The 14,583-nt window shown below is 43.7% G+C and overlaps 1 protein-coding gene across 4 annotated transcripts; it reads right to left on the reverse strand.

Annotated features, from left to right (window-relative positions):
• Positions 1–630: 630 nt before the first annotated feature.
• On the reverse strand, positions 631–14,456 carry DHRS1 (dehydrogenase/reductase 1). 4 transcript variants are annotated; one of them, XM_027843045.1, is made up of 9 exons: positions 14,283–14,369; positions 13,417–13,585; positions 7,214–7,357; positions 6,898–6,977; positions 5,523–5,655; positions 5,012–5,149; positions 4,294–4,363; positions 3,832–3,912; positions 631–758 (listed from the first exon to the last, which is right to left on the reverse strand). In XM_027843045.1, the coding sequence occupies exons 2-9, from the start codon at positions 13,564–13,566 to the stop codon at positions 736–738; spliced, it is 819 nt and encodes a 272-aa protein (XP_027698846.1). In that variant the 5' UTR covers positions 13,567–13,585; positions 14,283–14,369; the 3' UTR covers positions 631–735. The 4 variants fall into 4 exon arrangements, with proteins under 4 accessions (XP_027698846.1, XP_027698845.1, XP_027698843.1 ...); XM_027843044.1 differs by lacking the exons at positions 631–758; positions 14,283–14,369 and adding exons at positions 3,018–3,601; positions 14,402–14,456; XM_027843042.1 differs by lacking the exon at positions 631–758 and adding an exon at positions 3,018–3,601.
• Positions 14,457–14,583: the final 127 nt, after the last annotated feature.

Raw genomic sequence — 14,583 nt, forward strand, 5'->3', positions numbered from 1 at the left:
CTACCCACCATGAAGGCAAGAAATGTGATATCAATTATAGATGTGAAATCCTGCAAAACATATTTACCATATTAGCTATGTTGCAAAAATAACAAGAAAAAGAAAGTGAAAAAATTATGCTTCAATCTGTATTCAGACTCCATCAGATCTTTCTCTGGAAGTGGACAGTATTTTTCGTCATAAGTCCTTTGGAATTGTCTTGGATCATTGTATTGGTCACAGTAGCTAAGTCATTCACAATCTTTCCAGGTTTTTCTGAAGCCACCTTGCTCATTATTTCTTATAGCACAATAGCATTCCATCATAATCATATATCACAACTTGTTCAGCCATTCCCCAATTGATGGACATCCCCTCAATTTTGAATTCTTTGCCACTGAAAAAAAGCTGCTGTAAATATTTTTGTCCTTTTCCTTTGATCTCTTTGGGACACAAACCTAGTAATGGTATTGCTGGATCATAGGGTATGTAGAGTTTTATAGTCCTTTAGAACATAGTTCCCAATTGCTCTCCAGAATGGTTGGATCAGTCCACAACTCCACCAACAGTGCATTAGCGTCCTAATTTTTCCACATTCCCTCTGACACTTATTTTCCTTTTCTTTCATATTAGTCAATCTGACAGGTGTGAGATAGTACCTCAGAGTTGTTTTAATTTTCATCTTTAATCAATAGTGATTTAGAGCATCTTTTCATATGACTGTAGGTAGCTTTGATGGAATTCATTTTTATGAGGCTAGAAGTCCCTTGAGCAGTCACCTAAAAAGGGATAAAAGACAATCTTTATGTAGGGACATGTAACTGATTTAACTGGCTTTGCAAAAGTAAATCTTCTGTGAGGCTCATCACACCAATGGAACTGTAGCTGGAAGATGCTTTGAACTGACCTCATCGGACCATACTCTCACTAACCACTGTTTTAATGACTCATTAGACTATTGTAAACTTTTCTTGCAGCCTCCCAAGTTCCTTGGTGGTAAAAAGCCTGTCCATTTTAACTCTGGAGGAAGTAACCTGTGGGGAGTAATAACAGTAATAACAAACAGGCTTTTTTACCACTGGTGCCTGTTCCCAGTTCTCACCCTTTTTCCCACTACCCTTCTCTTCACTAATAGTTCTAATCTTAACAGAATTCAATATTTTCTCCAGAGTGAGAAACCATGCTTTTCACCTGTGGCCTACTGGTCCCTGCTCCCATCGGTCTCTAGTATAGCTGAATGTGCAATTCTATAGACAATCTATTTTCATTTTCCTCATGCTTGCTGTCATAAGCATTAACACCTGCATAGTTTCTTTTCAATGGTACTGAAACCACCTCAGGACTTAATTGGTCCAAGAAACCAAGGCTAAAATCAGTGAAGATATCTTCCTTGTGGTTTAAGTACAAAAGCCACCAGGGACTACCCTTTCAGATTTGACATTCCTCTTCACTGGCAGGGAAGCTGAACTCAACTGAATCTGTGTAAACTTGATGAATCACTTTACCATGCTATGGCTAAGTAAACTTCCTTTTGTTAACTCTTACTTAGATGATTGTCTCATTTCCTTCTAATCCTAAACTTGAGGCATCAGACTGCCTTGAGTCAAATCTGGTCTACAACACTGATGATCCTGCTTTTCTAAAAACATTTGCAAGAGCCAGGGAATATTAGTTCTTGCAATACTTTTATTTTACCTGTCAATCTCTTTAAACAGCCATTGGATTAATCCTAGGGGGTCAGTAGGGCTTCCCCCCTTATCCTAGAGAAGGGCTCCTTGTATTCAGCTCAAAGAGCCACAGGTGCTAGATTCCTGAAACTGGCCATCCAATCATCTCCCTCAACTGGACCTATGACTTCATTAGGTCCTGATGAGGAACTTCCTCCATCAATGGAGGTCAGAACCTTCTCTGCAATTTGTAGTCTTAACATTGCCTGGGGGAACTTGGAGGTTAAGTGACTAGCACAAGTCATAGTCAGTAGGTGTTTGGAGGACAGGTATCCACTCAATCAATCATCTTACCTCACTCAAATAAACTACTTTTGTCAGGTTAGAACACCTCTACTGAATTGGTCAATCAAAAGCAATAAACTAGGTGGGAAAATTCCTTGATTAATTTGGAAGGAATGAAAGTCATTTGACAAAATAAAGTAACTCTGCAAAGGAAGTGTATTGGGATTGGCTGGGGAGACCTAATAGCACCCTGTGGGCCATGGAACCCGGGCATCTAAGTATCTAGCCAGCCCAGGAGAGTCACCTAATGAAGTCTCTGAAAGGGAACTGCTTGGTGAAGAAGATCTGTCCCCTCTCTGCTCTCCCTCTTAACAAAAGGACCTTGTGAACTCTGAAAGGTCAGAAGACTTTGGACATTCTATCAGCGTCTTCACAGGGAACCAAGGACAAAAGAGATAGCCCGAGGAAAGGCAGTTTGAGGACTCTACAAAGCTTAGCAGAAAGCTGTATCACGCCAGGTCTTTACAAGGGCACCACAAATGAGAAAAGAACCTCCTACAAAAGGATTTCCAGGAGCTACAAGTTACCCTTATTGCCACAGCTTGCTCTAGGCTTGGGCCCTATTTCCCTGGATTCTATGTGTACTTGTGGGAGAGTGTGTCTTAATTTGGAGGCATATGTTGAATCTACTGGTTTTGCCACACTGCTTCAGTAAATACCCTTTCCTAAATGTCAAGTCCAGCTGACTAATTGATATCAACTGATAATCACTTGGGGAAGCACACAAACATCCGCTTCCAAGCTATACTTAGAGAAGCCACATTCCCCTTCTCTTAGAACCCCGATGGGGAAAAAAACTAAAACTAAAACTAAAAACTCTCTGGGTACTCAACTTACCAGTGCAGTGGAAGTTAGGAGACTGAGCCCCAGAGCATGAGCTATAGATAGGACTCAAACCCATGTCCTTCCTAACATCGAGGCTGGCTCTCTATCCACTATACTATGTTGCCTCTCTGTATGTCTATCATATCTCTTACATTAGATTATAAGCTTCTTGAAGGCATAGTCCATCAGGCTTCATAAATATATGTTAAATTAATAACTGAATTGAGTTCTTTATTATCCCAGGCATCTTTTTCATTAAAAGGTAAAACAAGGTACAGGAAACAAGGAAAAGAAACCAAACAAAAGCACAAGTGGTATTAGAGCTCTTAAGAGTCACAAAGCTAGCCACTGTTTCAGATAAGACCAGAATTTGTGCCATATCCCAAATGCTCTTCTCATCAGGAGTCCCTTCTGGCTGCATGAGGGAGTAATACGAGTGAGATAGTGAAGGACCCAGTTGAAGACTTCACTTAAAGGCAGGGGTTTTGCTCAAGAGTTCAGGTGTGTGGGAAATATTAACTCTTCTTATCCAAATACGTCAAATCACTCCTCGATCCACGGCTGATGACTTCGGCAGAGTAGAAAGCAGTTGTGCTAAGTTTGGGGAGACAGGAAGTCTTGGCCCTTCATCTTGGCTGTCTGGTAAGATCAGAACTTGCTGGAATAAAGGGTGATAATCCACTTGGGCATACGGAGGAAGCTGGGCATATAAGAGGCCAGCCAGGCCAGTCTGGGAACCTCAGAAAACACCGATCGCAGGGATAGATAGTCAGAGACAGGACGGCCTGAAGCAACAGGAAGGAAAACTGGGCTAGAGGGATTAGACTTTCAATCCCCACCCTTAAACTATCCCAAACCTTGGATGTGGGAACAAGGGGAGATAAGGAAGGGTTAATCAAAAGATATGCTGGGAAAGGGAAGTAGAAGAAAAGGTAGAAAATGCATGGGGAGAAAAGGAAAGTTTGAGAACATAAGGACATTTCCTTTTTCACTTCCCTGCCCCACATCTTCTCACCATCCACATCCTTAAAGCTGTATCTTTGAGCCAGATCGCAGGATGGCAGGACCCGACCACTCAGCTGCATGATATTGGGATCTGAGGATAGAAAGTATCAATGCATATAGAGTGAAGGGGGCAGCTTAATAAGAAAGTATCTACCTTAGAAATTTCAGAAGAATGAGTTTCTAGCTCCATGGCTATCTGGTTACCTCCCTGGATTATTGTCTTTCTCTCCCCTCCTTTTAGGGAGATACCCTCTAGTATATAATACCTCTGGGTCTGTGAAATGTTGAGTATACTGTTAATCAAATTAAGTTTATCTACCCAATACAGTTCCCAAGGTCGCTAACAATATTATTGGCTTTCCTCTTGCTTCCAAAGGCAGGATAAGAACCCAGCCCTGGTTCATATTAGTTCTACAGATTCCCATGATGTTTTTGGCAACATATCCTCCACCCCCCCATCCCATCAATTTACCTGTTGCCAGGGCTACCACACATTTGCCACTCAGCTCTGGGGTCTCCCCATTTGGAAACTGTTCTTTCAGCTATATTGCATAACCAGAAGATATGAACTGTTAGTCTAACAGCATCATCTCAAGTCTGCCTGTTAGTGTCATTCTTTTCAGCCCCTACCTCAAGCGGCCAAATCAAGGCTTGTTATGGGTGGAGAAGAATGTATTCTCCCCTCAGAAAATCTTCTGAGAAGGGGCTCTTCCTTGCCCCTCTCTCAGACAATGAAGTAGAGCCCCATTCTGCTGGTTTCCAAGAGCTCCTACTGCCTTTCTTCCAGGTCTTAGATTTAGAGATGAAAAGGACCTTAGCAGTTTTATATTCCAGTTATTTTGCACAAGAATAAATTGAGGCCCAGACAGATGAAACTACTAACTCAAGGCTGCAGAAGTAGTACCTGGCAGAACTGGGATTTCAACCCACGTTCTCTGACTTCAAATCCAGTTCCATTTACGAGCCCATGTTAGACTATAAATCTATAAGAGCAGAGAATATGCTTTATCTAAACACTGTATCTTTCCACAGCCTTACCACAGTGCTCTAAACACAAAAGGTTTAATAAATGCACATTGAATGAAAGTTGAATTAACTCTCCTCAAGGCTGAATCTAGTAGTGCCCCTTGGGCTCTGTGCCTATGTATTAGGTGGATAGATGACCACCCCCATGCCCTTTCCTTGCTGACCTGATGGGCCAAGGAGCTCTCTTCCTTGCTCAAATGTTCCGTCAATAGCTCTGTCTTCACCAACCCTGGCCAAAGAGACACATAGGCAATACCATGGCGTCGTAGTTCCTGGGCACAATCTGTGGCCAACCTATCACACTATGGAGGAAACAGGATAGAAATGAAAGCTATGATCCTCTATCTTCATTCCACTACTGTTTTCCCAGCTTTACCTATAAGTGACCCTGCCCCCAACTTCAGAGCCTTCCCTATCAAAAAAACCCCTCTCCTACCCAGAAACCCCTAAATTATTTCCCTTTCCACAGTATAACAACTGCAGGAAAGCATTTGGGACATGGGTTTTTTTTTTCCTTAAAAGTCCAAAAGGGAAGGTCTGTATATGAAGGGACAGAGCTATTCTTTCCAATACAATCTGAAAAAATATCAAGGTAATGAATCACTGTAGCCTGAGAACCCCTTCCATGAGTCTTGTCAAGCTTTTGTTTCCACTTCCCAGCCATCAGGACCTTACCGCTGCTTTGCCTACACCGTAGGCTACATTGAATAAATACTGCAGCCCACCAAGTGAGGAGACGACCACGATGAGCCCTCGACCAGCAGGCACCATTAGCCTGGCTCCATACACCGAGCACAAATAGTGGCCTCTGAAGGGGAGAGGAAGTGAAGTTTAGATAGTAACAGCACCTCATTGCATGCTTTGAGTGCTACAGAGAGCAGGTAGACAAGTGCCTAACCTCTGGGGAACCAAGCAATGAGTTCTTCTCACTTCTCACTGTAGTTGGTGGGGCCCTCTAGCGGATTCTTTATTAATCTCACCTTCAAAGAAGCTTGCCTAGACAACTTAAGACTTTGGTTCTCAAAGTCCTCCAGAAAAGGAAGCCCAGTTGCTGCCCCGGGTCTCCTATCTTAGGAGACCTCATTTCTTACTTTCAGGATGTTCTTGCTTGTATAGAACCTATATCCCTTCTGTTACACTTTCAATTCATTTTTTTTGTCCTATTTAGAAAAGGGAAACAGAACTCTAAGCGCAGTAATAATAATAGTCAACATCTGCATAATACCCTAAGGTTTTTAAAGTACTCTAGATTTACACTATTTAAATCTTACAATAATCCAGGGAGGTAACCATGCATTATTATTCCTATTTTACATAAAAAGGTAATTGATGGCTCTGAAAGGTAACTTGTCCAAGGTCACACAGGTAGTAAGACTTAAGATTTGTGACCTGAATTCAGGTCTTCCTGTCTCCAAGTCCCACAGTCAATCCACAGTATCCATGAAGTCTTTCAGTAAAATGGCAAACAGATACAATTTGTGCTTTTAATATCCAGAATAAGCTTGAAATGCTGTGGTTTCTCCCTCAAATTTCTGATGTACACATACTTTCCTCAATCCAACCTATGTGCACTACTAAAACTGGACAGAATGTATTTACATGATGGAGAAGGGGAAGATGTAACCACATGCTAATTCTCAAATGAGAGATGATAGATTTCTATAACACTGTATTCTTTACAACTTAAAAAACAAAACAAAACCCACAGCTAGCACGTAGACTGGAGCAGAGATAGATATTTTCTTGACTTTGTTAATTTGGGGGGCTTTCTAGAAGAGTGTTAGTAAAGGCAAGGGGATGGGAGGCTGAAGGCTCTTCTCAGATGGATGAAAGGTACATTGAAGAGTAGGTGAGGGTATGTGATGGGCCTCTTAGTGGTGAAGGGAATGGGAACTGAAGGGAGAAGACAGAGATGGGGGAACAATAGGGCAAGCACAGAAAGATGAGGAAATACAAGGATGGAAATAAAAGTTGTGAATTACCAGACTGACTGAAAAGAAGGATAACTGGTCCCTTGATTATAGGGTGGATCAGGAGAAGTAGTACTCACCGGAGTCCTACATTATTGACGTCATCCCAAATAGAGGCTGGGCATTCCCAGAATGGCTTCTCCATATGGGAAATGAGGGTCTAAAAAGAATGAGGGATGAGATGGGAGGTGGGGAGCTGGGGGTGGGGCAGTGGGAGGTGGGGTGGGAGGGTAGGCAGTGCATGCATGACTTGAAAAGCGGAAGAATCTCAAGTATATATGGATAGGAGTTGAGGCAGATGGGGCTAAGGCCTAGAGTTAGAATGTTTAAAAAAAAAAAGAGAAGTGGAACCATTGGTAGGCCAGGGAATCAAAAGAAGGGGCGGGGGGCTGGTACCTGGACCCCAGCATAGGCATTGTTGACTAGTACATCCAATCTTCCATCTTGTTCTCTATTCACCCTTTCAAACAGGCACCGCACCTCATCTTCCTGGGTTGAGTCACAAACCACAGGCACACATCGACCACCTCGGGACTGTGCCTGGGGTAGGATGGACACAAGAGTCCCTTGAGCACATATCAGCACTGCATTTAGGTATAAATCATACCAGGTCTCTCCTCCCTACTCAACTGGTCCTCGTTCTGAGGCCAGCAGATCTGAATGAATGGAGTAAGGCTATCCTCTGGTGCCTGAACAAGAATTGCAGGTATAGAGAAAGGATTCCTGAGAATTCCACAGTTTTTAAAGCGTGCAGCAAATTAACTGTATGGATTATAGTTACATTTGCAATTAGCTGCAATCCCATGGACACATGGAATCTGACTGTCTATTAGTACACTTTGATTCCTCATGGCCAAGCAGAAGAAAAAAATGCTGGAGAACCACTGCTCTGGGATCAACTCTAAACTCTTATTTGGCATTTAAGGCTCATTACAACCTGGTCCCATCCTATCTTTACAGCTTCATTACATATTACTGCCCTCCATGCATTTTGTAGTCCCAGCCAAACTGACCTTGTGTTCCAAACATGATGGGTCACTTTACCTTCTGGTTCTAACAATTAAAACTATTTTCAATATGATTTCTTGAGTTGCATTTACCTGGCTTTTTTTTTTTAATCACAGTTTTTTTTTTTTGTTTTGTTTTTAGGCAATTGGGGTTAAGTGACTTGCCAGGGTCACACAGCTAATAAGTGCCAAGTGTTTGGTCTGAGGCCGCATTTGAACTCAGGTACTCCTGACTTCAGAGCTGGTGCTCTATCCACTGCACCACCTAGCTGCCCCCTAAGTCATAGTTTTCAGGGATACCCTCCCCAACAATTCTTAAATTGTATTTCCCTGATCTACTTTGCAGATCAGTTGTTTTTTTGTATTAGATATATTACTTTCTTCTATTTTTCTCTGTCTTTTGATTTTTTTTTCCTATTCCTTGCTCTCAGGGAATCACTGATTTCTGTTTAATCTAATCTAATTTTCAGGGAGCTCAATACTTAGATAACATTTATCGTTCTCTCTTCTAAGTTATTTGTTCTCTTTCCAATTTTTTCCTCAAGAGCTTTTAAGTTTTAAATCTCTTGCTCAATTTCTTCTAGGCATTCATATGTAGTCCTTGTGGAAAATCCATTTTGTTTCAAAAAGTTTCTCTCTCCTTTTGGGGGACCTCTATAGCTGTAATAAATTTTGATATTGGTTGTTTTATTTACTCATCTCTCCAGATTTAGTTACTGAATTGGAGCTTTTTGCCAAGACCAGGCTGTGTACCCAGCTGCACTTTTGAGTTGTATGGTTGGCCCTTGGTCACAGGCATGTATATGGTTCATCTGTGGTCCCACTGGGCAGCTACTCTATGCTTGTAGCAGGACCCTTAATGTTTTTGGGCTTCAGACTGATTTCTTGTGAAATTGTGGGGTGAAGACTCAGTACTATAGCTTCCACAATGAATTTTTTCCCCCTACCTTTTTTTATTAATTTATTTTGCTTTATCAACAATCATTTCCATAAGTTTTTGAGTTTTAAATTTTTCTCCCCTTCCCTTCATCTCCTGAGTCAGGGCTCCATGAATCTTGAAAGTTCAGAGCATTTGCTCTTCTATAATCTAGAAAGATTTGTTCTGTAAAACTTGTACTCGGTCAAAAGGCTGCACCCACGGCTGCACCACGTGTATCCTCAAGGTCACAGGTTCCCCGCCCCTGTTCTACATTCTCAGGACACAGATTATGGGGACCTCAAGCTTGAGGGGAGGGTGGAAATCCTGGTTTGAGGACTGCCACAGTATTGGTCATTGCCCACTGGACTGCTGTTTCCTGGGGCTTTCTGACCACTCCACGTTTTTAGGGGAGCCTCCTGTTCTTGCTGTCTTTGGACACAGAGCTTTGCAGGTCTGTATGTGGTTCATCTGTGGTCCCACTGGGCAGCTACTCTACTCTTGTAGCAGGACCATTCATGTTTTTGGGCTTCAGACTGATTTCTTGTGCAATTGTGGAGTGAAGACTCAGTACTATAGCTTCACAATGAATTTCTTTTTTTCCCCCCACTTTTTTTAAATTAATTTATTTTGCTTTATCAACAATCACTTCCATAAGCTTTTGAGTTTTAAATTTTTCTCCCTTCCCTCCTCACCTTCCTCCCCAAGACGGCTCGCAATCTGATATAGGTTATACATATACATTCCTATTAAACATATTTTCACATTAGTCATGTTGTAAGGAAGAATTAGAATAGGAGGAACCACCAGAAAGAGGAAACAAAACACAACAGAAGAAAAAAAAATAGCAAATAGTATGCTTCGATCTAAATTCAAACTCTTCTTTGGATGTAGATGGCATTTTCCATCATGAGGCCTTTGGAGATGTCTTAGATCCTAGTAATGCTGAGAAGGGTTAAGTCTATCAATGTTAGTCATCACATCAGAATGTGGCTGTTACTGTGTACAGTGTTCTCCTGGTTCTGCTCACTTCACTCTGACCATACAAGTCTTTCCAGGTTTTTCTGAAGTCTACCTGCTCATCATTTCTTATAGCACAATGAATTTCTTGATTATTCAGTCTGGTACAAACTTTAGGATTTTGCTGGAATAAGTATGTGGGAGCTGGGCAGTCTGCTTCCCATGCCAGCAGCCATCTTGACTTGAAGTGGTCTCCTTCTCTTCTCCCTTTATGCTTTCTCATTTGGGGAACCCATCAGCTATCATGGGTTTATTATCTCTATGCAGATGATTCTCAAGCTCTATTTATCTAGCCAGAATCTCTCTGCTGACCACATCACTAACTGCCTAGTGGACATCTCAAATTTTACGTCTCATAGGCATCACAAACACAGTATGTCCAAGATAAATAATTATCTATTTCCCCAAATCTTCCTCTCTTCCACAATTCTCTATTACTGTTGTGGGTACCACCATCCTCCTAGTTACCCAGGCTTGACCTTGATGTCATCCTTGATGCCTCACTCACACTGACCTTGTATCCAACCTGTTGCAAGTCTTGTCATTTACCTTCACAATATTTTTCACATGTTCCCTTCTCTACAAACAATTACCATCCTATTGCAGGTCCATATCATATCAAGCCTGCACTACTACAATAGCTCACTGGTTAGTTTCCCTGCCTCAAATTTCCCTCCATTTTAGTTTATCATTCACTCAGCTGCCAAAATTATCTTCCTAAAGTGGAGGTTTGGCCATGTCACCCTAATTCAATAAACCCCAGTGGTTCCCTATTACTTCAGGATCAAATATAAAATCCTGCATGACTTTTTTTTTTTTGGCTAGGCAATGGGGTTAAGTGACTAGCCTAGGGTCACACAGCTAGTAAGTATTATGTGTCTGAGTCCAGATTTGAACTCAGGTCCTCCTGAATCGAGGGCTGGTGCTCTATCCACTTCGCCACCTAGCTGCCCCTCTCCAGCTTTAGTTCCTGAATTGCAGCTTTTTGCCAAGACCAGGCTCTGTACCCAGCTGCACTTTTAAAGCCCCTAATGAACTGTATGCTTCCTGCCTTTCCAGTCTTCTTACACTTTATTCCACTCTACAAACTACAATCCAATGACATGGACTTTCTTGGCACTTCTCACACATAACATTCCATATTTGACCCTATGCTTTCTCACTGCCTGACTCTCTTACCTGGAATGCTTTTACTTTCTCATCTCTGCCTCCTGGTTTCCTTTAAGACTTAGTTCAAATCAGTACCACATTACATCTATCAGATTGGCCAACATGACAAAACAGGAAAATGATAAATGTTGGAGAAGATATGGGAAAATTGGAACACTAATGCATTGTTGGAGTTGTGAAATGATCCAACCATTCTGGAGAGCAATTTGGAACTATGCCCAAAGGGTTATAAAAATGTGTGTACCCTTTGACCCAGCAATACCACTTCTAGGTCTGTATCCCAGAGATCATAAAAATGAGAAAAGGACGCACATGTACAAAAATATTTATAGCAGCTCTTTTTGTAGTGGCAAAGAATTGGAAATTGAAGGGATGTCTATCAATTGGGGAACGGCTGAACAAGTTGTAGGATATCAATGTAATGGAATACTATTGTGCTATAAGAAATGATGAGCAGGGGGACTTCAGAAAAACCTGGAAAGACTTGTATGGACTGATGCTAAGTGAAGTGAGCAGAATCAGGAGAACATTGTACACAGTTAACAGCCACGTTGCTTGATGACTAATATTGATAGACCTAACCCTTCTCAGCATTACAAGGATCTAAGACATCTCCAAAGGCCTCATGATGGAAAATTCTATCCACATCCAAAGAAAGAACTATGGAGTTTGAATGCAAATGAAGTATACTATTTGCTCTTTTGTTTTTCTTCTGTTTTGTTTTCTTTTCTCTTTCTTGTGTTTCCTCCTATTGGGTCTAATTCTTCCTTACAACATGACTAAAGTGAAAATATGATTAATAAGAATGTATATGTAAAGTCTATACCATATTGCGCTCCGTCTTGGGGAGGGAGGTGGAGAAAAATTTAAAACTCAAAAGCTTATGGAAGTGATTGTTGACAAATCAAAATAAATTAAAAAAAAAAAGAAAAAGACTTAGCTCAAATCCTACCTTCCGCAAGAAGCCTTTCCTGGTCCTCCTCACTGCTAATATGCCTTCCCTATGAGATTAATTCCCACTTACACTGTATATATCTTATATATGAGTGTTTTTTTTGTATGCTTTCCTCCTCATTAGCAGGTGAACTCCTTGAGTGTAGAGACTGTGTTTTTTCCTTTCTTTGTATCTATAAGTTAGCATAATTCCTGACACGGAATCAGTGCTCAATAAATGTCTACTGACTCCAATATATCCTCAATTCAATTATCAAAGTGATTTTCCTAAAGAGAATGTCTAGCAATCCCATCCCCTCCTGCCTACTCCATAATTTCCAATGGCCTCCTGTTAGCTCTAGTATCAAATATAAAGCATCCTAGTATTATCCCAACAAGACCACAGTGGCTTGTTTCTACTCAAATCAGGCTGGAAGCAAATTCACTATGCTTTAAAGGAAACTAGAGCACATCAGGAATGGAAGAAAAGGACTTTCAGCAAGGAAGAGCTGTGAGTTACATCTTTGCTGCATGCTCAAAGTTTAAGCACACTTTCCCCTGGACTCTGTATGTACATGTGGATGAAAGTATCGAAAATGTTGGGGAAAGAGGGGATTTTTTTTTTGTATCAACTTGTTACCGGACCACTTTAATAAATGACCCTTTCTAAAAGCTACTTAAGGCTGCTTGACTATAGATTCTCAGCCGAAAATTGAGGAAGAGAAGAAGCAGGAAAGCATACCAATGGCATTAGAGAATCACCACCTGTGTATAAGGTGGCATGGATCCAATCTGATACCAGCAGCCAGGATCCTTTGCCCTATACACTCACACTGTGCTTTCACAATGCTGACACATCATTATATAACCACAGAAAATGTAAACTTAGGAGCTTATTGTTGGCATGATGCCTTCTCTGTGTGCTTCTCTATAAATTAAACAAGTACTGGTCAGTAAGTGCAGCAAGGGGGATGCTGTACTAAAGGCAGAAGTTCCCTTCTTGTCTCCCGGGGCTCAGAGAATAAAGTGATCAGGCAGAATGTGAATGTGGATGCTGTAGGGGCAGGTGCTCCTATTCCTCTGCTTCCCAGCCTGCCCCAGAATAAGCTGAAGAGGCAGATGCTTTACTCTTCTTTCAACCTGCTGCCTGGAGAATAAAGTAACATAACCCCTTATCATGTCTCCACTGTCCTTTTGCAGTCTGACCTAATACAGAGTGAACCTGCCAGGACCCCAGGAGCACCTGTGTAAGGCCACCCCATACACACTCCTTAAAAGTACGTACTCCTTGAACCCCTAGGGGAAGATGTACCCTTGCTATGGGATCCAAGACTCTTCTATGACAGCTGGTTGGGATAAGGACTCTAAGGGCTTACAGGGCCTAAGTGCCTGCCGTTCCCGATTGTAATGCAAACTATTGGAGAGCAAGGACCATTTTACTTTTTGACTTCGATTCGCCAGTGCCTAGTACATAGTTCAATAATCCTCGTTTGATTGACAGATACTGTGGAAAGTGAGGGGGTTTTTGATGGAAGAGGAGATACAGAGCTCACCTCCAGAGCGGCAGTCTGCAGCGTGTCCTGTTTTCGGCCAGTGATGTAGACCGTGGCTCCTGCCTCGCAGAGTTGCAAAGCAATGCCCCGGCCAATGCCCCTGGAGGCTCCTGTCACCACACATACTTGGCCCTTCAGGGAGCCTAACATCGTACCAAGATGAGTTTCCCTGTTGAAGAAAAGCAATTGAATGCACCTGCGGCTGCAGAAGCGTCAGGGAAATAAAACTGGGGAGGCGGGGCACAAGGGCCAAAAGGCAGTGAGGAAAGGGGCTGGAGGACAGAGGGCCCCGAGGCGGCAAGGGCCGCGAGCACCTCCTCCCCCGGCCCAAGAAGGCCTCGAACATGGGGCACCAGGCTACGCACACCTCCGAGGTGCCCCGGAGCCCCCAATCCAACCCCGGGAGGCACTGCGGCGAGGGACAGCCTGAAGCCCCCCAGGAGAGAACAGCTTCACGACGCAGCCCGGGTCGCAGCGGGTCACGTGCGCGCGCAACTGCAGCCTTAGGGTCCGCTCCCGGGGGATCCTCGAGCCCAGGCAGACGAGCGCGCTACGGAACCTTTAGCTGCCTGGCAGGACACGGTGGACCCTGACCCTGACCCGTGGGTGGAGCTCAGCCGCGGAAGCTGCCCGCCCTTCAACTGAGCACGTAATCCCAGCTCCCCGGGCGTGTGGGGGAGCCCAAGGGGGGGTACCCCAAGTTCAGGCAGACGCGCGCGCCTCGGAGCCTTTAGCTGCGTAGCAGAACACCTAGGACCCGAACCCAAAAAGTGCGCGGGCGGGGCTTGGCTGCGGAAGCTGCCTGCCAGTCAACAGCACGCAGCCTCAGCTCCCCGGGGTGTGGGGGGAGGCAAAGAGTGGGGTACCTTCAGCCCAGGCGGACGAGCGCGCGCCTCGGAACCTTTAAGGGCGCTCCCGGACGCTGAGGACCCGGGCCGAAAAGCGCGTGGGTGGGGCCCAGCGGCGGAAGCGGCCCGCCCCTCACCTGCGCGCGCAGTCGCCGCCTCCGCTCCCGGGGATCTTCGACGCCGGCGCACGAGCGCGCCTCGGCACGGGTAGCAGTTTTCCAAAACACCTCGGACCCTGGCCCGAGAGGGGCGTGCACGGGGGGCGGGGCCCAGCCGGGGAAGACGCCCCCTTCCCCCTGGGAGGCGGCGGTCGCAGAGC

This window comes from Vombatus ursinus, unplaced genomic scaffold (genome assembly GCF_900497805.2).
Source record: "Vombatus ursinus unplaced genomic scaffold, bare-nosed wombat genome assembly UNPS02014894.1, whole genome shotgun sequence".
Classification (NCBI taxonomy): Eukaryota; Metazoa; Chordata; class Mammalia; order Diprotodontia; family Vombatidae; genus Vombatus; species Vombatus ursinus.